The 25862-nt window shown below is 46.3% G+C and overlaps 1 protein-coding gene across 11 annotated transcripts in view; it reads left to right on the top strand.

Annotated features, from left to right (window-relative positions):
- U2AF1 (U2 small nuclear RNA auxiliary factor 1) overlaps positions 1 to 25862 on the top strand; it is a 174241-nt gene that overhangs the window by 38148 nt on the left and 110231 nt on the right. For 5 of the 11 annotated variants that reach the window (XM_085620773.1, XM_085620767.1, XM_085620763.1 and 2 more), the window contains exon 3: positions 15385 to 15443. The exons of the other annotated variants lie outside the window; for them this stretch is intronic. In XM_085620773.1, the coding sequence (XP_085476899.1) occupies positions 15385 to 15443 (59 nt within the window). The remainder of the gene's footprint in view (positions 1 to 15384; positions 15444 to 25862) is intronic. 11 annotated transcript variants of the gene reach the window in all.

The following is a 25862-nucleotide window of genomic DNA, read 5'->3' as shown; positions in this document are numbered from 1 at the left end:
ATTGAGACACTGGCAGGGCGGCCTTGATTGTTAGTTTATGCCGACAGACGCATACCAGCACTGTTTGGTGCAAATCGGAACCGGGTGGGGGGAAAATGGGCACACAGAAAGAAGCTGGCCATTGTTGCAGATTTTACCCAGTTTTGGTGTTTTTTTTTTTATTTGTTATTTACTTTGTGCAGAGACTGTTAATTTAAATGTCATCTGCATAGTAGTGAGGTGTGAAAGTTTGTCATTGTTATGTCTGGCTGACTCTCCCATAACTTAAATTCTCTGTTCACAGAAGGTGCCTACTTTTGGCCCCACATATATTACCTGTTGCTGGCTGTCCTTGGCTGTTGATGGACCTCCACAGGTGTTGCCTCTGGCTGCACGACCGTCCTTGGTTGTTCATAGTGTTCACGACCGTCCTTGGATGTTGATAGTCTCCACCTTTTGGTTTTGAGTCTGCTCTTACCTGTTTCGTGTGTGAGACTGTGTGTGTATTGCAGACTGTGTGTGTATTGCAGACTGTGTGTGTATTGCAGACTGTGTGTGTATTGCAGACTGTGTGTGTATTGCAGACTGTGTGTGTATTGCAGACTGTGTGTGTATTGCAGACTGTGTGTGTATTGCAGACTGTGTGTGTATTGCAGACTGTGTGTGTATTGCAGACTGTGTGTGTATTGCAGACTGTGTGTGTATTGCAGACTGTGTGTGTATTGCAGACTGTGTGTGTATTGCAGACTGTGTGTGTATTGCAGACTGTGTGTGTATTGCAGACTGTGTGTGTATTGCAGACTGTGTGTGTATTGCAGACTGTGTGTGTATTGCAGACTGTGTGTGTATTGCAGACTGTGTGTGTATTGCAGACTGTGTGTGTATTGCAGACTGTGTGTGTATTGCAGACTGTGTGTGTATTGCAGACTGTGTGTGTATTGCAGACTGTGTGTGTATTGCAGACTGTGTGTGTATTGCAGACTGTGTGTGTATTGCAGACTGTGTGTGTATTGCAGACTGTGTGTGTATTGCAGACTGTGTGTGTATTGCAGACTGTGTGTGTATTGCAGACTGTGTGTGTATTGCAGACTGTGTGTGTATTGCAGACTGTGTGTGTATTGCAGACTGTGTGTGTATTGCAGACTGTGTGTGTATTGCAGACTGTGTGTGTATTGCAGACTGTGTGTGTATTGCAGACTGTGTGTGTATTGCAGACTGTGTGTGTATTGCAGACTGTGTGTGTATTGCAGACTGTGTGTATTGCAGACTGTGTGTGTGTGAGACTGTGTGTGTGTGAGACTGTGTGTGTGTGAGACTGTGTGTGTGTGAGACTGTGTGTGTGTGAGACTGTGTGTGTGTGAGACTGTGTGTGTGTGAGACTGTGTGTGTGTGAGACTGTGTGTGTGTGAGACTGTGTGTGTGTGAGACTGTGTGTGTGTGTGAGACTGTGTGTGTGTGTGAGACTGTGTGTGTGTGAGAGACTGTGTGTGTGTGAGACTGTGTGTGTGTGAGACTGTGTGTGTGAGAGACTGTGTGTGTGAGAGACTGTGTGTGTGAGAGACTGTGTGTGTGTGAGACTGTGTGTGTGTGAGACTGTGTGTGTGTGAGACTGTGTGTGTGTGAGACTGTGTGTGTGTGAGACTGTGTGTGTGTGAGACTGTGTGTGTGTGAGACTGTGTGTGTGTGAGACTGTGTGTGTGTGAGACTGTGTGTGTGTGAGACTGTGTGTGTGTGAGACTGTGTGTGTGTGAGACTGTGTGTGTGTGAGACTGTGTGACTGTGTGAGACTGTGTGTGTGTGAGACTGTGTGACTGTGTGAGACTGTGTGTGTGTGAGACTGTGTGACTGTGACTGTGTGTGTGTGACTGTGACTGTGACTGTGTGACTGTGTGACTGTGAGAGACTGTGTGACTGTGTGACTGTGTGACTGTGAGAGACTGTGACTGTGAGGGACTGTGACTGTGTGACTGTGAGAGACTGTGACTGTGTGACTGTGAGAGACTGTGACTGTGTGACTGTGAGAGACTGTGACTGTGTGACTGTGAGAGACTGTGACTGTGTGACTGTGAGAGACTGTGACTGTGTGACTGTGAGAGACTGTGACTGTGTGACTGTGAGAGACTGTGACTGTGTGACTGTGAGAGACTGTGACTGTGTGACTGTGAGACTGTGACTGTGTGACTGTGAGAGACTGTGACTGTGTGACTGTGAGAGACTGTGACTGTGTGACTGTGAGAGACACTGACTGTGTGACTGTGAGAGACACTGACTGTGTGACTGTGAGAGACACTGACTGTGTGACTGTGAGAGACTGTGACTGTGAGAGACTGTGACTGTGTGACTGTGAGAGACTGTGACTGTGTGACTGTGAGAGACTGTGACTGTGTGACTGTGAGTGACTGTGAGAGACTGTGTGACTGTGAGAGACTGTGAGAGACTGTGTGACTGTGAGAGACTGTGACTGTGACTGTGTGACTGTGACTGTGACTGTGTGACTGTGACTGTGACTGTGTGACTGTGTGACTGTGTGACTGTGTGACTGTGTGACTGTGTGACTGTGTGACTGTGTGACTGTGTGACTGTGACTGTGACTGTGTGACTGTGACTGTGTGACTGTGACTGTGTGACTGTGACTGTGTGACTGTGACTGTGTGACTGTGAGAGACTGTGACTATGTGACTGTGAGAGACTGTGACTGTGACTGTGTGACTGTGAGAGACTGTGACTATGTGACTGTGAGAGACTGTGACTGTGACTGTGTGACTGTGAGAGACTGTGACTGTGTGACTGTGAGAGACTGTGACTGTGTGACTGTGAGAGACTGTGACTGTGTGACTGTGAGAGACTGTGACTGTGAGAGACTGTGACTGTGTGACTGTGAGAGACTGTGACTGTGTGACTGTGAGAGACTGTGACTGTGTGACTGTGACTGTGTGACTGTGAGAGACTGTGACTGTGTGACTGTGAGAGACTGTGGCTGTGTGACTGTGTGACTGTGACTGTGAGAGACTGTGACTGTGTGACTGTGACTGTGTGACTGTGAGAGACTGACTGTGTGACTGTGACTGTGACTCTGTGACTGTGTGACTGTGAGAGACTGACTGTGTGACTGTGAGAGACTGACTGTGTGACTGTGTGACTGTGACTGTGTGACTGTGACTGTGACTGTGTGACTGTGACTGTGTGACTGTGAGAGACTGTGACTATGTGACTGTGAGAGACTGTGACTGTGACTGTGTGACTGTGAGAGACTGTGTGACTGTGAGAGACTGTGTGACTGTGACTGTGTGACTGTGAGAGACTGTGACTGTGTGACTGTGAGAGACTGTGACTGTGTGACTGTGAGAGACTGTGACTGTGTGACTGTGACTGTGTGACTGTGACTGTGTGACTGTGAGAGACTGTGACTGTGTGACTGTGAGTGACTGTGAGAGACTGTGTGACTGTGACTGTGTGACTGTGACTGTGTGACTGTGACTGTGTGACTGTGACTGTGTGACTGTGACTGTGTGACTGTGACTGTGTGACTGTGACTGTGACTGTGTGACTGTGACTGTGACTGTGTGACTGTGACTGTGTGACTGTGACTGTGACTGTGTGACTGTGAGAGACTGTGACTGTGTGACTGTGACTGTGTGACTGTGACTGTGTGACTGTGTGACTGTGTGACTGTGACTGTGTGACTGTGACTGTGTGACTGTGTGACTGTGAGAGACTGTGACTGTGTGACTGTGAGAGACTGTGACTGTGTGACTGTGAGAGACTGTGACTGTGTGACTGTGACTGTGTGACTGTGAGAGACTGTGACTGTGTGACTGTGAGTGACTGTGAGAGACTGTGTGACTGTGACTGTGTGACTGTGAGAGACTGTGACTGTTTGACTGTGACTGTGTGACTGTGACTGTGTGACTGTGACTGTGTGACTGAGAGACTGTGACTGTTTGACTGTGACTGTTTGACTGTGACTGTTTGACTGTGACTGTGTGACTGTGTGACTGTGTGACTGTGACTGTCTGACTGTGACTGTGTGACTGTGACTGTGTGACTGTGAGAGACTGTGACTGTGTGACTGTGTGACTGTGACACTGTGACTGTGTGACTGTGTGACTGTGTGACTGTGTGACTGTGTGACTGTGTGACTGTGAGAGACTGTGACTGTGTGACTGAGAGACTGTGACTGTGTGACTGTGAGAGACTGTGACTGTGTGACTGTGTGACTGTGTGACTGTGACTGTGTGACTGTGAGAGACTGTGACTGTGAGAGACTGTGACTGTTTGACTGTGACTGTTTGACTGTGACTGTGTGACTGTGTGACTGTGTGACTGTGACTGTCTGACTGTGACTGTGTGACTGTGACTGTGTGACTGTGAGAGACTGTGACTGTGTGACTGTGTGACTGTGACACTGTGACTGTGACTGTGTGACTGTGTGACTGTGTGACTGTGTGACTGTGTGACTGTGTGACTGTGTGACTGAGAGACTGTGACTGTGTGACTGTGAGAGACTGTGTGACTGTGTGACTGTGTGACTGTGTGACTGTGTGACTGTGTGACTGTGACTGTGTGACTGTGACTGTGTGACTGTGACTGTGTGACTGTGAGAGACTGTGACTGTGTGACTGTGACTGTGAGAGACTGTGACTGTGTGACTGTGTGACTGTGTGACTGTGTGACTGTGTGACTGTGTGACTGTGTGACTGTGTGACTGTGAGAGACTGTGACTGTGTGACTGTGACTGTGTGACTGTGACTGTGTGACTGTGACTGTGTGACTGTGAGAGACTGTGACTGTGAGAGACTGTGACTGTGTGACTGTGACTGTGTGACTGTGACTGTGTGACTGTGACTGTGTGACTGTGAGAGACTGTGACTGTGTGACTGTGAGAGACTGTGTGACTGTGAGAGACTGTGTGACTGTGAGAGACTGTGACTGTGACTGTGTGACTGTGTGACTGTGACTGTGTGACTGTGTGACTGTGTGACTGTGTGACTGTGACTGTGTGACTGTGAGAGACTGTGACTGTGACTGTGAGAGACTGTGACTGTGACACTTTGAGAGACTGTGACTGTGTGACTGTGAGAGACTGTGACACTGTGAGAGACTGTGACTGTGACTGTGTGACTGTGACTGTGACTGTGTGACTGTGAGAGACTGTGACTGTGTGACTGTGAGAGACTGTGACTGTGTGACTGTGTGACTGTGACACTGTGACTGTGACTGTGTGACTGTGTGACTGTGTGACTGTGTGACTGTGTGACTGTGTGACTGAGAGACTGTGACTGTGTGACTGTGAGAGACTGTGACTGTGTGACTGTGTGACTGTGACTGTGTGACTGTGACTGTGTGACTGTGACTGTGTGACTGTGACTGTGAGAGACTGTGACTGTGTGACTGTGACTGTGAGAGACTGTGACTGTGTGACTGTGTGACTGTGTGACTGTGTGACTGTGAGAGACTGTGACTGTGTGACTGTGACTGTGTGACTGTGACTGTGTGACTGTGACTGTGTGACTGTGAGAGACTGTGACTGTGAGAGACTGTGACTGTGTGACTGTGACTGTGTGACTGTGACTGTGTGACTGTGACTGTGTGACTGTGACTGTGTGACTGTGAGAGACTGTGACTGTGTGACTGTGAGAGACTGTGTGACTGTGAGAGACTGTGTGACTGTGAGAGACTGTGACTGTGACTGTGTGACTGTGTGACTGTGACTGTGTGACTGTGTGACTGTGTGACTGTGTGACTGTGACTGTGTGACTGTGAGAGACTGTGACTGTGACTGTGAGAGACTGTGACTGTGACACTTTGAGAGACTGTGACTGTGTGACTGTGAGAGACTGTGACACTGTGAGAGACTGTGACTGTGACTGTGTGACTGTGACTGTGACTGTGTGACTGTGAGAGACTGTGACTGTGTGACTGTGAGAGACTGTGACTGTGACTGTGTGACTGTGACTGTCTGTGACTGTGTGACTGTGACTGTGTGACTGTGAGAGACTGTGACTGTGTGACTGTGAGAGACTGTGACTGAGAGACTGTGACTGTGTGACTGTGAGACTGTGACTGTGACTGTGAGAGACTGTGACTGTGTGACACTGTGACTGTGAGACTGTGACTGTGTGACTGTGAGAGACTGTGACTGTGTGACTGTGAGAGACTGTGACTGTGTGACTGTGTGACTGTGTGACTGAGAGACTGTGTGACTGTGAGAGACTGTGTGACTGTGAGAGACTGTGTGACTGTGAGAGACTGTGTGACTGTGAGAGACTCTGTGACTGTGTGACTGTGATAGACTGTGACTGTGTGACTGTGACTGTGTGACTGTGAGAGACTGTGTGACTGTGTGACTGTGAGAGACTGTGACTGTGTGACTGTGAGAGACTGTGACTGTGTGACTGTGAGAGACTGTGACTGTGTGACTGTGAGAGACTGACTGTGTGACTGTGAGAGACTGTGACTGTGTGACTGTGTGACTGTGTGACTGTGTGACTGTGACTGTGTGACTGTGACTGTGTGACTGTGTGACTGTGTGACTGTGTGACTGTGACTGTGTGACTGTGACTGTGTGACTGTGTGACTGTGTGACTGTGTGACTGTGTGACTGTGTGACTGTGACACTGTGACACTGTGACTGTGAGAGACTGTGACTGTGTGACTGTGAGAGACTGTGACTGTGTGACTGTGAGAGACTGTGACTGTGACTGTGTGACTGTGACTGTGTCTGACTGTGTGACTGTGACTGTGTCTGACTGTGTGACTGTGACTGTGTGACTGTGACTGTGTCTGACTGTGTGACTGTGACTGTGACTGTGTGACTGTGAGAGACTGTGACTGTGTGACTGTGAGAGACTGTGACTGTGTGACTGTGAGAGACTGTGACTGTGTGACTGTGAGAGACTGTGACTGTGACTGTGTGACTGTGAGAGACTGTGACTGTGTGACTGTGAGAGACTGTGACTGTGAGAGACTGTGACTGTGTGACTGTGAGAGACTGTGACTGTGAGAGACTGTGACTGTGTGACTGTGAGAGACTGTGACTGTGTGACTGTGAGAGACTGTGACTGTGTGACTGTGAGAGACTGTGACTGTGTGACTGTGAGAGACTGTGTGACTGTGACTGTGTGACTGTGACTGTGACTGTGTGACTGTGAGACTGTGACTGTGTGACTGTGAGAGACTGTGACTGTGTGACTGTGAGAGACTGTGACTGTGAGAGACTGTGACTGTGTGACTGTGAGAGACTGTGACTGTGTGACACTGTGACTGTGAGAGACTGTGACTGTGTGACTGTGAGAGACTGTGACTGTGTGACTGTGTGACTGTGAGAGACTGTGACTGTGTGACTGTGTGACTGTGAGAGACTGTGACTGTGACTGTGTGACTGTGAGAGACTGTGTGACTGTGTGACTGTGAGAGACTGTGTGACTGTGAGAGACTGTGAGAGACTGTGACTGTGTGACTGTGAGAGACTGTGACTGTGTGACTGTGACTGTGTGACTGTGAGAGACTGTGTGACTGTGTGACTGTGAGAGACTGTGACTGTGAGAGACTGTGACTGTGTGACTGTGACTGTGAGAGACTGTGACTGTGAGAGACTGACTGTGTGACTGTGAGAGACTGTGTGACTGTGAGACTGTGTGTGACTGTGTGACTGTGAGAGACTGTGAGAGACTGTGACTGTGTGACTGTGAGAGACTGTGACTGTGTGACTGTGACTGTGTGACTGTGAGAGACTGTGACTGTGTGACTGTGTGACTGTGACTGTGACTGTGTGACTGTGACTGTGTGACTGTGACTGTGAGAGACTGTGACTGTGTGACTGTGACTGTGTGACTGTGAGAGACTGTGACTGTGTGACTGTGACTGTGTGACTGTGACTGTGTGACTGTGACTGTGTGACTGTGTGACTGTGACTGTGTGACTGTGACTGTGTGACTGTGTGACTGTGACTGTGTGACTGTGTGAGACTGACTGTGTGACTGTGACTGTGTGAGACTGTGACTGTGTGACTGTGAGAGACTGTGACTGTGTGACTGTGTGACTGTGTGACTGTGACTGTGACTGTGAGAGACTGTGACTGTGACTGTGTGAGACTGTGTGACTGTGAGAGACTGTGTGACTGTGACTGTGTGACTGTGAGAGACTGTGACTGTGTGACTGTGAGAGACTGTGACTGTGTGACTGTGACTGTGTGACTGTGAGAGACTGTGTGACTGTGAGAGACTGTGACTGTGTGACTGTGAGAGACTGTGACTGTGTGACTGTGACTGTGACTGTGTGACTGTGACTGTGAGAGACTGTGACTGTGAGAGACTGTGTGACTGTGAGAGACTGTGACTGTGAGAGACTGTGACTGTGAGAGACTGACTGTGTGACTGTGAGAGACTGTGACTGTGAGAGACTGTGACTGTGTGACTGTGAGACTGTGACTGTGTGACTGTGTGACTGTGTGACTGTGACTGTGTGACTGTGAGAGACTGTGACTGTGTGACTGTGACTGTGTGACTGTGAGAGACTGTGACTGTGTGACTGTGACTGTGTGACTGTGACTGTGTGAGACTGTGACTGTGTGACTGTGACTGTGTGAGACTGTGACTGTGTGACTGTGAGAGACTGTGACTGTGTGACTGTGAGAGACTGTGTGACTGTGTGACTGTGAGAGACTGTGACTGTGAGAGACTGTGACTGTGTGACTGTGTGACTGAGAGACTGTGACTGTGTGACTGTGAGAGACTGTGACTGTGTGACTGTGTGACTGTGACTGAGAGACTGTGACTGTGTGACTGAGAGACTGTGACTGTGTGACTGTGAGACTGTGTGACTGTGAGACTGTGACTGTGACTGTGTGACTGTGAGACTGTGTGACTGTGAGACTGTGACTGTGACTGTGTGACTGTGACTGTGTGACTGTGACTGTGTGACTGTGTGACTGTGACTGTGTGACTGTGACTGTGTGACTGTGACTGTGTGACTGTGACTGTGTGACTGTGACTGTGTGACTGTGACTGTGTGACTGTGACTGTGTGACTGTGACTGTGAGAGACTGTGACTGTGTGACTGTGTGACTGTGTGACTGTGTGACTGTGTGAGACTGTGACTGTGAGAGACTGTGACTGTGTGACTGTGACTGTGTGACTGTGACTGTGTGAGACTGTGACTGTGTGAGACTGTGACTGTGTGAGACTGTGACTGTGTGAGACTGTGAGACTGTGACTGTGTGAGACTGTGACTGTGTGTGACTGTGTGACTGTGAGAGACTGTGACTGTGAGAGACTGTGACTGTGTGACTGTGACTATGTCTGTGTGACTGTGAGAGACTGTGACTGTGTGACTGTGAGAGACTGTGACTGTGTGACTGTGTCTGTGTGACTGTGAGAGACTGTGACTGTGTGACTGTGAGAGACTGTGACTGTGTGACTGTGAGAGACTGTGTGACTGTGTGACTGTGAGAGACTGTGTGACTGTGACTGTGTGACTGTGAGACTGTGACTGTGTGACTGTGAGAGACTGTGACTGTGTGACTGTGAGAGACTGTGACTGTGTGACTGTGAGAGACTGTGACTGTGTGACTGTGAGAGACTGTGACTGTGTGACTGTGAGAGACTGTGACTGTGTGACTGTGAGAGACTGTGACTGTGTGACTGTGTGACTGTGACTGTGTGACTGAGAGACTGTGTGACTGTGTGACTGAGAGACTGTGTGACTGTGTGACTGTGTGACTGTGAGAGACTGTGTGACTGTGAGAGACTGTGTGACTGTGAGAGACTGTGTGACTGTGTGACTGTGAGAGACTGTGACTGTGTGACTGTGACTGTGTGACTGTGACTGTGTGACTGTGACTCTGTGACTGTGACTGTGTGACTGTGACTGTGTGACTGTGACTGTGTGACTGTGACTGTGTGACTGTGACTGTGTGACTGTGACTGTGTGACTGTGTGACTGTGACTGTGTGACTGTGAGAGACTGACTGTGTGACTGTGTGACTGTGACTGTGTGACTGTGTGACTGTGACTGTGTGACTGTGAGAGACTGACTGTGTGACTGTGTGACTGTGACTGTGTGACTGTGTGACTGTGACTGTGAGAGACTGTGACTGTGAGAGACTGTGACTGTGAGACTGTGTGACTGTGACTGTGTGACTGTGTGACTGTGTGACTGTGTGACTGTGTGACTGTGTGACTGTGACTGTGTGACTGTGACTGTGTGACTGTGAGAGACTGTGACTGTGTGACTGTGACTGTGTGACTGTGACTGTGTGACTGTGACTGTGTGACTGTGACTGTGTGACTGTGACTGTGTGACTGTGACTCTGTGACTGTGTGACTGTGACTGTGTGACTGTGACTGTGTGACTGTGACTGTGTGACTGTGACTGTGTGACTGTGACTCTGTGACTGTGTGACTGTGACTGTGTGACTGTGACTGTGTGACTGTGACTGAGAGAGTGTGACTGTGTGACTGTGACTGTGAGAGAGTGTGACTGTGACTGTGACTGTGAGAGAGTGTGACACTGTGACTGTGACTGTGAGAGAGTGTGACACTGTGACTGTGACTGTGAGAGAGTGTGACACTGTGACTGTGTGACTGTGTGACTGTGTGACTGTGTGACTGTGTGACTGTGACTGTGACTGTGTGACTGTGACTGTGACTGTGTGACTGTGACTGTGTGACTGTGAGAGACTGTGACTGTGTGACTGTGAGAGACTGTGACTGTGTGACTGTGAGAGACTGTGACTGTGTGACTGTGAGAGACTGTGACTGTGTGACTGTGAGAGACTGTGACTGTGTGACTGTGAGAGACTGTGACTGTGTGTTTGCGTGTGACACTGTCACTCTACTACTCTCTACTACTCTACTTCTCTCTGCTACTCTCTACTCACTCTCTACTACTCACTCTACTACTTACTCTACCGCTCTCTACCGCTCTCTACCGCTCTCTACCGCTCCCTCTACTGCTCCCTCTACTACTCCCTCTACTACTCTCTACTACTCTCTCTACTACTCTCTCTACTACTCTCTCTCTGCTTCTCACTCTCTCTCTCTGCTTCTCACTCTCTCTCTCCCTGCTCCTCTCTCCCTCCCTGCTCCTCTCTCCCTCCCTGCTCCTCTCTCCCTCCCTGCTCCTCTCTCCCTCCCTGCTCCTCTCTCCCTCCCTGCTCCTCTCTCCCTCCCTGCTCCTCTCTCCCTCCCTGCTCCTCTCTCCCTCTCTACTGCTCACTCTCTCCCTCTCTACTGCTCACTCTCTCCCTCTCTACTGCTCACTCTCTCTACTGCTCACTCTCTACTGCTCACCTCTTTCTACCTCTCTACTACTCTGTACCTCTACCTCTCTACGCGCACATATGCACATGTGTGTATATACATGCATTTATATATCTATGTATGTGTATATATGTATACATACATATATATACATCTGCATATCTATACAAATATAAATGCATGCATATATATGCATGTTATGTACATGAAAGTTTGAAAGACACTAATAAAAGCAAAGCTAAATTGCCACCTAATTACAAACCGAATTGCTTTAACTTAAACGAGGGCGAGACCTATTGCATTTTCAGTGCTTGTGTATGTCTTCTAGTGAGGCAACGTCAAGGTAGAATTGGGTGTTGTGTGCATAGAGGTGGTAGAGGACGTTAGCTTGTTTCGGTATAGTGGCGAGGGGTTCCATGTAAATATTGAAGCGAGTAGGTGAAAGGACTGATCCTTGGGGGGACACACCTGGTTATGGTGGATGTGTCAGAAGTTGAGTTGTTTATTTTGATTGGTTGGGAGCTATTATAAAGATAGAAGGTAAACCATTTCACGATCGGGCCAATCGCTCCAAACCACATCGGAAGGGATTCACGAAGCATCCTGTGATCGACTGTGTTGAAGTCCACTCGTAGGTCAAGGAGGAAGAGTAGGCAGCATTTATCAGAATCCAGCGACTTGTGAATGTTATCTGCTATATTAAGTAGGGCTGTTCCAACTACAGTATTTTTTAAAACCTGATTGGAAAGAGTCGGGAAGATTGTTGGAGTTGATGTGTTGGTTGAGTTGGGAGAGGATGCATTTCTCAAGTATTTTAGCCAGGAACGGGACTTGTTGAGGTCCTCCTGGTCAGCACCTGGTTTATTTAGCAAAGGAGGGACTTGTCCTAGTTTGAGTCAGTCGGGCATTATCATATTGGAAAATGATGTTGGAAAGGGACTAGGTGCTGAACTGAATAGCTCGCCCGCATTCTATGATACTTGCAGTGTGCACATCAACCATGGCATGCCAGTTTAGCATCAGAAATAGACATCAGTCATTAGTGCACCAATAAGTAAACTCCTTCAGGAACCAGTATCCTGGAAAGGTTAGTGTGAGTGAGGATATAATAAACCTAGGTCAATCCACAATCGGGCAGAACAAAGGCAACACTTCTTCCCGATCAGAATGATTTTGCTTTGTGTAGAACAGACTACACACATTTCCCACATTGAAACCACTATGCCTTCCTGGTGCTAACTTCCTCAATACAATGCATGAAGCCTGAAGAATCAAATATGCTCTTGTTATAAAACATGTGCGGAATTGCTTCAAAAAAAGAATATGTACAAAGCAACATAGACTACAAGGTAATAATACAATGGCAAGAATGCCTTTGTACAGCTGGCAGGGGTAGCCAATGGAGTTCCAACGGGGTAGGGGTGAGGTGATCATATTTTTTGAGGCCCTGGAGGAGACATGCTGCAGTGTGTAAGGGGTTATCACCATCCAGATGTAACAGTACAAGGGTTTGAACACCAGACCTGAATTCGCTTTCTGAAAGAAATATCACGTATTGGGCTCAACTTGTGTGTGTGTTTGTTTATTTTTAGCAATGCAGTCCGTGAGGGACAGGTTGTTGTTCAGGGTGATTTGACATTTGGGGAGAGTTTGGGTTCAAAACTGTCAAGCTTCTTGGTGGTGTTTTCCTTGAGGGAGTAGTTGGTGTCCAGGGTGAATCCGGGTGATTTGGCATTCGGAGAGAGTTTGGGTTTGAAACGGTCAAGCTTCCGGGCAAGGAGCTAGATTTGTACTGTATATTGTCCTTGGCAAATAGGAAATCAATCTTGGTTGAGATTCGGGCAGGCACTGGACATCCAGGTCTGGTTAATGAGTAAGCAGTGGGTTTTGGTTTTGCATTGTCGAATCTTCATTCTGTCTCCTGTGAGTGGAGCACCAAGCAGCTCCTTGTAAAAGTTGAAGATGATAGGAGACAGTATAGAACCTTGGGGGACACTACATGTGATAGGGATCTTTGGTGACCTGGAGGTGTCCACGTGAACAAAGTTCTGAAGTTCACATTCCCTCTTGCCATTTTATTAGGAGGCAAACCAGAAAGTATTTGGCCATAACCTAATATTGGTAGTTCCCATAATTGTATGTGGCTACAGGGAATAACTTGCTGCTCCTTTGTGTGTGTGACACTAGAGAGCATATCACATTTTACGGTTTTGTCCTGCTAACAATCCTTTCCAATATTATACGTTAAAGTCCAGGAGGGTTATGCAGTTATAGTGCAATGTTCGTTTTTCTAATTTTTTTCTTAGTTATTTATGTTGCTGGGGTCATGGGAGCCTGCTCCTGTGGGGCTATCCAGAACTTGAGTAGAGGTCTGACCCCTTTCCTGTTGCCAAGCAAGGTGTAACAACTCCTGGTGGACTTTTAGCAGCCCGGAATATAATCTGTGGAAAATGTATTCCCTGCTGTTTGCAGTGACATTAAGATTGTCCCTGTTGGTCAGTTCTACTGCTGTGAGCAGCAAGAAAGAAGACAGCCTTTGGCCCGCAATGCTTATGCATTGAAGGAAGTTATTTACTGTCCGCTATGTGGTAGGGGTACCTGCAGAGAGGGAAAATCGTAGCGAGGTAGCCATAATGCACAAAAAGAATCCAGAATGCTCTATTAGCCTCTTAGTGTGCTTTGGTCATTCCAGGGCTGAAACAACATTTCTTGTTAACATACATAGGAAACTAAATGGACCAAGTAAGGATCTTCATTTAAGAAACGTGTTGTTTGAGGAGAGCTATTTCTTCAAGGGCCCAGTACCATTCCTGTACACCCACCACCACAGGCTGCTGTATTTTTTGATGCAGTTGGAGTGATAGCATGTACTGAACTCTAAACACTGCTGTGTCAGCTGCAAGCTTCTTTGAATCCTTTTGCTGAATATGAAGGCTTTAAAAAAGCCTCAGTCTTCATAGTTTGCTTACCCACACCACCTTCTCTCAGATGTAAGGATTTGTAGTTCTGGGATTTGTTGTCATTATTTTTATTCAGTGCAGAAATGTATTTTTGTCTCCTTCAATGTGGCCCCTAGAATGGTTATAGTTACTAGTTTTTACACTTTAATAAACTGAGAAGTGTGCTTTGTATTTAAACATTGTAAAGGTAATTGCATCTGGGAGGCGGCGCTCGCAATGCCGCTTTGAACCTGTGCTCAAGGGGGGCTTCCATGCCTGAATCTACTTGCCTTGGCTGTTTTTAACCTTTTTGAGAAAGTGTCTGAAATCTGAGCCACTTTTCCTTTTCACCAAGATCTTGAAAATGGCAAGCTATTTTCACAAGCATTTCCCAAAGATTTGGGTCTTCCTCTTGAATTGGGAATCCATTAGCTCATCTGTACGAACTGATGCTGCACATACCTGTAAGTAAGGGATATTCTGCAGCTTCCTAGCATTTTATTCTTGGGGTGACTAGATTTTTACATACTTGTCACAGTGTCTGAATGATTTTTTTTTTTGGCAGAGTTTTATATAGCGCAAACTTGACCCGAATCCAATCGGGTATCAGAGCGCTTTACATAGCACCAGTTACGTTACATGAGGACACACTTTCATTTTTTTGTTAGGCACAGGGAGATTGTGATTTGCCCAGAATCACAAGATGTTCAGCGTCGTTACCGAGACTCGAACCCAGTTCCCCAGGTCCGAGGTCGAGCGCTCTAGCCGTTAGGCCAGCTCCTCTCCCCAGTGAGTTGGCATCACTAGCCCAGCAGTCTTCTTATACCGCTCCCTTCCTTTGTCGTACCCCGTCAGTTGAACAAACCTTCATTGGTGACATCAATATCTGAAACCAATCATCTGCTCCTCTGTGTTGTTAGATCGTGGTGAAGGAAGAGGAGACATCTGTTGGTGACACATTGTGCGCAGAACCGTTCTAGACCATATGTTAACACACTCTGAATATCTGTCAGATAATCTTGTTATTTAAGCATCTTCATGGACAGACACACCAAGACTGATCAAATGTGTCTGTCCTTTTAATGAACAGTTTGCAGATTGTATCGCATGTAAATGAAATGCAAAATCAAACTCTGAAGAGTAACTTGCAAGTTTGTGTTCTGCGGTGAAGTGTATAAAATATTGTAACTGGTGGTGTATTTCAGTGGGGTCAGGTGCTGTGGTGATACTACTTGTCCTGCTGGGAGAGGCCCTCCTCTGAAAGGTAATTGTTCCGGTTTCTTTGTATTAGCTTTGCTCTTATGCAATAATATGCTTTTTGTCATCGCTTGTTTGGTGTTCTAGCTTGGGGTCTTTCTATATGAATGGGCAGGCAATCCTGACTGGGTGTCACTTTGCCATTTCTGTGGGCTTAATTGGTGCATGCTCTCCCCACTATTCACCTCCCCACCCTCTGGGCCTACAGAAAGAAACTAACGATTGGCTGTTTTTTGTGGCTCATGCAGGTATTTCTTCAGATTTACCTGTTGCAGTTTTTCGCTCTTCACTTCCTCCAGACCCAATTTTTAGGGCCACTTGAATTATGCGTAGTGTGGCATAATTTGTGATTGTATTGCATCATTATTTTCTCGTTTTTACACTTACCATGGTCTGGACATTGGTTTCACCTCAGTACCATTGTAATACCCAAATATAGCAATAAGCAATCAAAAGATGACCAGTGAACCTTTCTAAAGGGCCTTCCACTGCGTACCAACACATGCTGCTGCATTTTTAGCAACATTTGAACCGTTTGAGCTAGAAACATTTTTGTTTTAACAATATGCAGCAGATGATGGTTTGTCAAATCTATGATTATGTGAAAAACGCAGCAGCCACACAAATGCATCATTCCAATGGCCATGCCAATAACTTGTTCCTGTACTCAGTCTGTTCTCATCTCTTGATCTCCTTTGTCTCTACGTTGTGTTCACCTTGGCACCCTTCTCCTTCCTTTCCTCCACAGTGCATGTAGAGATTTCTTTGTCCCACACACAGCTGCTTCAACTTCTTGCCCTGTTCCGTGCTTTATTCTTCTCCTCCATACCTTTTTAAATCCGATCCACCAGTCGCTCTCCAGTCTCCTACTTCTGCTTGCTTTGGCTTCTCTCTGTTCAGCTTTGCATTCTTAGCCTTTATCCTTTAATCTGCAGTGTTACATTCTCTTTTCTGCTATCCCATATTTACCCTCCATTGTCTAAGCTTTTTCCTCCTCGTTCCCTTCTTCAGTTTCTGTTGTCGATCTATGTTCTCCCAGCCTAACCTGCCTGAACTTCATGTTATTTTCAACTTTGCAACCTTTCCTTCATTATTATTTACTGTATCCACTCGTTCCCTTTATCATCTTCAACTGCTGTAGTTATCTTTCCTTTAGGTAACATTTTTGTTTACCTTTGTGTCCAGTATTCATTGCATGGTTGCTTCCTCCTGCCCTTTCTACTGGGGGAGGGAGGGTACCTTCCTCTTCAAATCTCCCTGGTCATCCTCACCAGACTAACCATGACCGTCGCCTCCTTTATTCTCTTCTACCACCAGCGAGTAGTTAGCACACAAGTCTGCATTCTTTCAGCCTGTGCAGTCCCTCTCTTAACCTTACTACCCATTATTACTGTGATTGTCCCTTCTTGGACTGATGAGAAAGTTCCATCCATAGATATGTCTTCTTATAGCCTACACTTGTTTTCTTGGTAGGGGTTACTAGCTCATGGTCAAATCATGTTTATTTTGATATGCTTCTTCGTTAACTCAATCCTTGGCCTCTTTTTCTTTCTCCATCTGCTGCTCAAGATTATCGATTTTGTTGGTTTATGCCATCTCTTGTACACAATCTCTGTAAAAATTAAATCAATTAATGTTGTTTTGGCAAGCTTTCCAATTATGGATGATGCTTTGGTGGCATTTGTGCCTCTGTTGTTGTAAATTGACTTCCTAAGTGGCAGTGAATCACACTTAATGAGAGTGCAGGGTCACGTGTTAGGTTATACGGAAGCTTTGTATTTGACAATGCGCACCGCAGGAGTGCATTCGGTCTCCATTGTGTATGGATGGATTCTGGTACTCCACTCAATCTAAGAAAATGTTGCCTTTAAAAACACCGTTATGCTACTATCCTGTAAAATACCCTGGATGGGAAAGCTTTTCTCCAGTTACACTGCTATCCTTAATGCAATGCATGCTGTATTTAGGTGTGGACTTGAAGCCCCGCCCACTCTCTGCCCATATTTTTCATTGGCTTGTGTCATTGTCCTCTGTAAACTGTGGCTTTTCATTAGTCAATAGGCTTAGTAGTCCCTCATTCGTGCCGCATTCTCTAATTTTGTAACCTCCCATGGCACCACCCCCTGGTACATCTGTTGTTACTCGGTAGGCTTTAATTACAGCCTCCAAGCACTAGTTTCTGAAATAGCTTTGTCCTGCCTGCTGAGGCAGGCATCACACGCTTTCTCCTAACGCTTTACAGGTTTTTTTTATAGCGCAGCACACATTTGCAACGCAATAGGATTCGCATTTGCGAGAGTTTAAGTTATTGGCATTGTAAGTGATAATGCCTTTTATCTGTTTTAAAAACAACACACTAATTAAAAAAAAATTCTCTTTTGCCCCCTTCCCCCTGTAAAACTCGGCTTTATTTTGAGGGGATAGTGTCCCCTTTTTTCCCCTCTCAACTTACCCCACCATCTCGGTCTACCTCAGTACTGCCCCTCTCCAGCTCTCCTCCTTTCTTTTTCAAAATATGGCTATAACTTGTCCACAAAAACATACTATTTCGGTGGAAACAGTATTTTATCATTTTGACATTTCATCATGATTTAGTTTTTTCACTCTTTTTATTTTTATGTTTATGGAAACTTGTAAAAATAACAGAAATGAGTTCTGTTCAGCATATGATCCTGACCCAAGCATATCCCTCTGAGATCCATCTGGTTAGGCTTCACTTTGAGGGATGACAACCTTGCAGGTGTTGTGTGGTACACTGCGTCTTTGCCAATGGTGATGCTTGCCTACTGGTCCCTCTTGATTTACCAGGAGCGTTCAGTATCTTCAATCATTACGCTCTGTCAAACACTCGTTGCTTCCGTGCTTGGATATGCATGAAAGTCAGTCCTTGGATTCGTTCCCTCAATGGTCTCAGTGCTTGAATGTTCCCCTGAGGAATGCAGTGTTCCACAAGGATCGGCCCCAGTCCCCATTTCTCCACAAACCCTATATGGAGATGTTGGAACCTAGCTGACTATTTTGTTCTCATTCATCAAAGCGTAGATGACACTGCTCTTCTGAAGATATCAACTCAGTGGACTTGTATCTTACTCCCTAGTTGGTGAGATTCACTTTCTTTCGCAAGGTAACTGCTTCTAAAGCTGATTCTATTTCTTGTTCTACTGTAGTTGCCCCCTTTCATCCCAATTCATTACTATGACTATGTTTTTGAAGTATTACCTGTTCTTGTATTTTTAGTTTTACACTAGATCTACAGTGCACTCTGTGCTTCTGTCACAGAGCTTACTGAAGATGCCGCTTATAAACTCCACTTTCAGAAGCGGAAAGACCCAGTCCAATCAAATGAGTGTATATGGGAGGCCTTGCCCCTTGTTCTGTCCTATTTAGGTTTCGGAGATCGCACGACTCATGGACATAATCCATATCCGCCATGGCAGACACGAGCCATTCTCACCTCAGCAGCCCACATTATTGTGAGTGCAAAAGGCCGGACCACATCAAGACTTTATTGGTCACTGGTCATTGCTTGCACAGTTGAACCTCTAGGTATTTATCCGGCAGCTTACCCCCATGTCAACAGTAGTTTTTGCACAATTAGCTTGACGCTCTGAGAGCAGTGAAAACTAGCATTCTCTTTTGTAAAGCCTGACATGCGGGACTTTATTCTGTTCTATGAAATTTCAAAAGTGCGTAGCTGCCCAACAGGTCTCCCAGAGCCAAAGACCCATCGTGAGTCGTAAAGTCCAATGCACATGAATAAGACTAACTAAAAAGGAAGGTCTCCAAGTGTTTCCAAAAACTCAGTTCTGCCTTGGTCTTTCTCAGCTCCAATACGAACAACTGAGAACAGTCACTTATCAACTCCAGCTTCTTTCATGAAGTACTCAGAGCTACCATGTCCAGGTAATGACATGTCCCTCCTTCCATTCACAATAGAGCTGAAAATTCTTCCGATGCAGTTTTTATAAAGCCTCAAAGTGCGTGCTGCATATGTAGAATAGCAGGTGGGATTGTTTGTAATGAAGTAGGTAACGTGCAGGTTTGATCATGCAGGGTGGTAGTAGTCTTTGATAAATGTGTCTTCAGTTAATGCCTGAATTACAGGCGCAGTACTGCATTCAGTGGGCCTATCACAGATTGTGGTGCGTAGATGGAGAAAAGACATGTCTTTTAGTCCTTTGCTTCTTGCATTTCCTTATCTAAAGTCTGTTAAAGTCCTGGCTCTTGGTGTAGTGTTGTCCACCTGGGTTTTAATTACTCTTGACATTGTGTAGGGACGTGGTCTTAAAATTCTTTCGGGCTTGTAAGAGAAGAAAGGGTACTTCCTCCAATGTTGAGGTCATTTGTTTGAACTTCTCTTACCACCCTGATGAGACGTGCTGCAGAAATTACAATGTCTTTGTAGGTGGCCAGAATGGCATTAAAGGCTTTGCCTCAGTCTCGGTGTCCTGCGCCCAGGTTCATGATGGAGGAGTTTCACTTTTTTCGGGGAGAGAGAAGTTGGCGATGTGGCCTTCGAAGAGTGGGCCTGTTTTGAGGGTGAGTCCAGGTGATCTTTGCATTGACTCTCAACTTGAAGACGTCTAGGTTCATGTCGACTAGCCATGTGTGAATCTGTGGTTGTTTGTTGTGTTATAATTTAAACATGCTTGACCTCAATTGTGTTTAGCTTACAGCACATTTTTAGTTGGAGAAAGTCTTGAGGATGTTAGAGGAGATTTTGGGGTAGTCTTTGTTGGTTACAATTTACAGTTAGTTGATGAGTGTTAAGCAGCCATGCCTAAGCCATCCACTGCCACTCACTGAAGAGGGATGTTCAAGAGGAAGGGTTTTTGCCTGCTGCTAAAAATGAGAACAGAAGAAAGACCACTGACTTATGGCGTGTGTTCCTAGCTAAAAGCAACCGCCTGCATGACTAAAATGGTGCCTTAACAGACAGCTTTGTAGCAGGATTAGAAAATAACAAGGATGGATTTGGGAAAGGGATAAAGGTACCGATGTCTTGTTATCCTGCTCTTTGTTTGGAATGCTGCTGCTTCGTCATGCACATGCTCCTCCGGGGGTTTTATTTTGGCTGTGAGGTATGGTAGCTGCTAGAGTGGACCTCTGATAATGCTGCAGGTCTTTCTTTTGATACAGGCAGCCATGGGAGTTGAGGGGCTTCTCTCTGACTAACTTGCATAGCAGTGACTCATTGTGAACTCTGGCTTCTAGTGAGATAGCACACTCTCGAGTATCAAGAGTGAGTGTGGGTAACAACACATTAAATTATTTTATTTTTATTTATACAGTTTTATAAAGCGCGAACATGTCCAAAATGTTGGTGTCAGAGCGCTGTACAACCTGATAAATAGCATTAAATATACAAGGAACAAAATATCGAATATACAGCATGAAAAGATAATACAAAGAGACATGGTGAAAACTCCAGCAAAGAAATCAAATTGGCATGGATAGTCGCCTCCGATAGGAAGGAGATTATTCAGCAGTCTCGTTTTTACTTCATTTTTTAAAAGAACAAATGAAGGGATAGTCCTGATCTCTGGGGGAAGAGAGTTCCAAATTATAGGTTTTCTTTTTGTGAAATTTTGGGTGTTTCAGCAGTAGGGAGCTCTATTTCTTAGGGATAGCACCAGTTTCTGAGCCAGGTAGCGAGGAGTGTTGTGGTGGATGGCTTTGCATGTCATGCATGCTATTTTTAGGTGGATCCTAGATTCATAAGGTAGCCAGTTCAGAGAGTGGAGGGCTGGGGTGATGTGATCATTTTTCTTTATGCCTGTGATGAGCCGTGCAGCAGCATGGAGGGTAGCCCTCACAGTGCTAGTTTTATTTTCGGTAGGCCAACAAGGGTAGCATTCCCATAGTCAAGTATGGAGATCACAAGAGCCTGAGCCGCCATCTTGAGATCTGCATTGGGCAGGAAAGGCTTTAGTTTTCTTAAGATGTGGAGATGGAAATTGGCCCCTCTGGTTGAGGAGCTGATGGGATTCATCATGGAGAGGTTGTTGTCAAGTTTTGTTCCTAGGGATTTTGCTGAATCAACAATGTGTGGGGTACAGTTCAAGGTGGTGAGTTGTGGGAGCCAGTCTTTGATGTTAGAGGTGGGGTTGTTAGGCAAGATTAATAGGAATTCAGTTTTGAGGGAGTTAAGTTTGGGGTGGTTAAGTGTTAACCAGTGTTGAGTTTTGTTCAAGATGTTATTGAGAGTGCGGATGTCGTTAGGAGAGGTAATCTTCATGTACAATTGCGTATCATCAGCGTACATATTGTAGGAGATGTTGGAGTGTTTCAGGATTTCCGTCAGGGGTTCCATGTAAAGATTAAACAGGGTGGGCGGAAGTGAAGAACCTTGGGGAACGTCGGTAGTGACCGGTGTCTGATCAGATAAGTCATGATTGATTAGGACTCGTTGAGATCTGTTTTGTAGAAATGAACATAACCATTTTAAGACAGTACCAGAGAGACCCATCATAAGTTCTAAGAGGTTCAGGAGGGTTTCATGTTTGACTGTGTCATACGCTGCTGAAAGGTCAAGAGGTATTAAAAGACTGGATTCATTATGATCCAGAAAGCGTAAAGCATCGTTGACAATGTGAACCATGGCGGTTTCAGTACTGTGACCTGGTGTGAAACCAGATTGGCAGTGGTCGTGGAGTTGGTGCTGGTCAATGTGATTGCAGAGTTGTGGATGAACACATTTTTCCAGGAGCTTGGCTAAGGTTGGGATGCTCGAAATGGGGTGAAAATTGTTGGGATCAGAGAGGTTCGCTTCTGGCTTTTTTAGTATAGGTGTGACTTGTCCACTTTTTAGACAGTCCAGCATGGTGCCTTGCGTAAGAGAGGCATTGATAATTCTTTGCCATATGGGTATCGGGAGGTGTGAAGTTTCCTTGAGGAATTTGGAGGGGAGAGGGTCATTGAAGTGGTTGGAAAGTTTAGTGGAAGACAGTAGTTTTGAGATGTCAGTGTTCTCAAATGTCTGAAAGATGGACCACGAGGAATTGTTTTAAGGTTTAAAGAGAAGGTCGCTAGGACAAATTTCCTGCGAGGTGGAGGTGTGTTGTGACTGGGTTTCAGTCTGTAAACAATTCACAGCAATGCGGAGCTTATTGTCAATTGACTTAGTTTTATCGGAAAAAAAGGAGGAAAATGTTTGATAATTAGGTAGGGTTGTAGTGTCAGATGTGGAGGATTTACGCTTCCCATTAGTTTGTTGTTTCACTAGTTCAAAGAGTTTTTTGGGACGGTTGAGGGCTGTGTCCAGTAGCTGACGGAAAAACAAGCATTTGCAATGCAATAGGTCTCGCCTTTGGGAACTTAGAAGTATTTAGTGATGCAGCCATCACACATTAGTGCAATGTAGATCTCCTTGGCTATAAATGTATCACAGTGTAGGCTAGGCGCTCCATCAAATAACAAAAGGGAAGCATGTTGAAAGTGCAGCCTTCTAGATGATGTCTGATACAGGTCCGGCATTTTCTAAGATGGTTACCAGTGCAAAAATGATTTTAAATAGCACAGAGATCCCACATCAAGCAGATTAAAATAACAGCTACTCAGTGTTCTTGAAAGGAAGCACTAATTTCTTGAAATCATGTTAAAACAGATTGCCTTTTTTTTACCAAAGTTAAAGATGCAAAGGAAGTGAATCATCAAGTGAGAATAAATACACAGCAACCTGAAGCCAATGAGTTCTTTTTGACATCAAAAAGATTAACCAACGGCAGACTTGTTGTCTTTGCACTTATTGTTACTCTTGGAGCATGCCGTGTTTTTTAGAAGCGTAGTATGTTCAGGGTCCTGTGGATAGGGGGCAGTTAGTGCTGACCAATTAAACCCTTTTTGCACCAACATTCATCAAGTCGTATGTTTATCCTTGCTTAGAATAATTTAAAAGTTCTAGAAAGTCACATAAATACTACTAATCCTTAAGTTCTCGATCTTGCTTGTATTCGCTTTAGCCACTGTTAGCTGGACATTGTTATGCCAAAGTAGCCCGGAAAGGCAAGCTTTGAATGTGGATGTATACAACCTACAATTCTGAAATGTTCATCATCTCATCACATAGCACAGTCTTAAGTTTCTGAAACAATAGTATAGCCTTTGATGGACGAGGGAACCATTGTAACATCTCTATCAAGTACACATTCTAAGTCTTGGTTCTAAACATTATGTTCTCTCGCAAAATTATGGATTATAACTGTGATGTCGTAAAAACTCCCCCTCCTCCCCCCTGTTTTGTAGTTATGATACTACACAGTTTCGGAGCCAACCCCCAAAAATTGGTAAAACGTGTGCTACATACTTGAATGCAGTACATTTGTGGCAGTGGTGGGGGCCACCTTTCACTTTTGGTGAACCAGGACTTATTTATTATCCTCCGGTTTTAATCCAGAACATAACGGGGAAAGGAGAGAGTGAAATAAAGTAGAACAGTGAACAATAGAGAGAGAACGGATGAAAATGAACCTGCAAGATGCTATTACTGCTCCTGTTTTAAATGCATTTCCACATTTTAGCTCTTGTTTACTACCAGTCTTTACCTGTGGTGATTACTGGCGTTAATGCAATACTCAAGGTGAGCAGGAAGAGAACAAATGTGCGCTAAACAGGTCAACACACATTTCTATTATTTCTGCACTGCTCTATACAGGGTCGGATTGCTTTAAAAAGTGGGCCAGATTTCCAAATTGGGCAATTTTTTAACTTATAAAGACGCTCTATACAGGTATTTGCAAGGTATTGGAGATTGCATGCATGCTTTTGTGCTTGCTGAAGTCAATGATTGAGGTAATCTATATAGGAAATTAGCAGTAAAGATGGCTCACCAGACCATAAAACAGGCCTACAAACAGTCAAAAACTAGCCCACACAATTTCCTGTCAGACCAGCCCTTCTGGCACACTTAGATTGCCCTATCAGCCGGTGCAACCATGGCTCTAAATGAATGTCCGTGAAATTGCTCTCCCTCCCTCGCAGCTCCACCTTTAAGTGAGGCCTGCCCCTGCACTATCAAGTGTTGGTTTGAGGCCGCCCTCCTCCCGCAGGTTTCCCTGCGTCTCATCCCTGGTGGTCCAATGGACCGCTGTCTCCATTCTCTTGTTCTGCTTTTTCTCTCCTCTTTCACTCGTTTTTTCCCTCACTTCTGTCTCCCCCCCCTTCACTCTCCTTCTGTGTCTTCTCTCCGTTTTTCACTCGTTTTTTACCCTCATCTCAATCTCCCCCTTTAAATCTCCTGTGTCCTCTGTGTCTTTCCTCCACTCTTTCGTGCACTTTTGCTGCCTTATTTGCACTTTTCTCTCTCTTTTTGCCTTTTACAGCCCGTTTTTCCCTGCCGCTGCTGCCCCCACGGCCCCAAACCCCCCCCCCCCTCCAGCACGACCAGTGCGACCGGCCAAATCCAGCTCCCCGCTCCTTCCTCCCAGCTCTCCAGCCCTCCCCGACCCCTACTTAATGCCGGGGCACCAAAGGCAAGCCTGTCTGCGCCTGTCCGTGAGCCGACTGCGACCAGCGCCAGGAACCCATGATCTCTGCACCGCCAACGCTACGACCCAGCGGCACTCCACACTCTCAACCCAGGCCGCCACAACAACTGCAAGCTAGCTTCACCAGCCGACACTCACGGACCCTGCAGCACTGCCAAGACCACTGACCCAGCGGAATCCGCCCGCAAGAACACAATCGAACCGAAGAACCCTGCAATGCATCCTTCTCAACGTCCGATCCCTCCACAAACACGCCAACGAAATCTGGGACCTCCTTGACAGCACTACCCCGGACATAGCATTCTTTACCGAAACCTGGACCAACACCACCTCGGGACCGGACATCGCCCTCGCCATTTCCCAAGGATACAAGATCGCCAGGAAGGACCGCCCCACGCGCCCGGGAGGAGGAATCGCCATCGTCCACAAATCCACACTCCGCCTGAGCATAATCCCCGACGAGCCCACAGACCTGATGGAACACCTTCATTTCAAGATACTGGCCAGCCCTACCTCTACCCTCCGAGGAACCCTCATCTACCGACCCCCCCCCCCCCCCCCCCCCCTGGACTTTTCGCCAACTCCATCACGGACATCATCTCCCCGCATGCCATCGTGTCCACCAACTACACCCTACTGGGAGACCTCAACTTCCACCTCGACCACCAACTGGACCACAGCACCACTTCCTGGACAACCTCCACAACATTGGACTCCGCCAGATCGTGAACGAACCCACGCACTCAGCAGGACACACCCTCTACCCCCTCTTCACAACAGGAAATTCCATCACCTTCAGCCACACTACCAAACTCCCATGGACTGACCATCGATGCGTCCACTTCACCTTCAGAACACCCTCCATCCACAGACACCAGCACCTGCTCCCACGAAGAAACTGGACCAGAATCACGACGACCAGCTAACCTCATCACTCAGCA

This window comes from Triturus cristatus, chromosome 8, assembly GCF_964204655.1.
Source record: "Triturus cristatus chromosome 8, aTriCri1.1, whole genome shotgun sequence".
In the NCBI taxonomy this organism is placed as follows: Eukaryota; Metazoa; Chordata; class Amphibia; order Caudata; family Salamandridae; genus Triturus; species Triturus cristatus.
The sequence above is the reverse complement of the archived record's forward strand: the minus strand, read 5'-3'. Positions and strand labels throughout refer to the sequence as shown.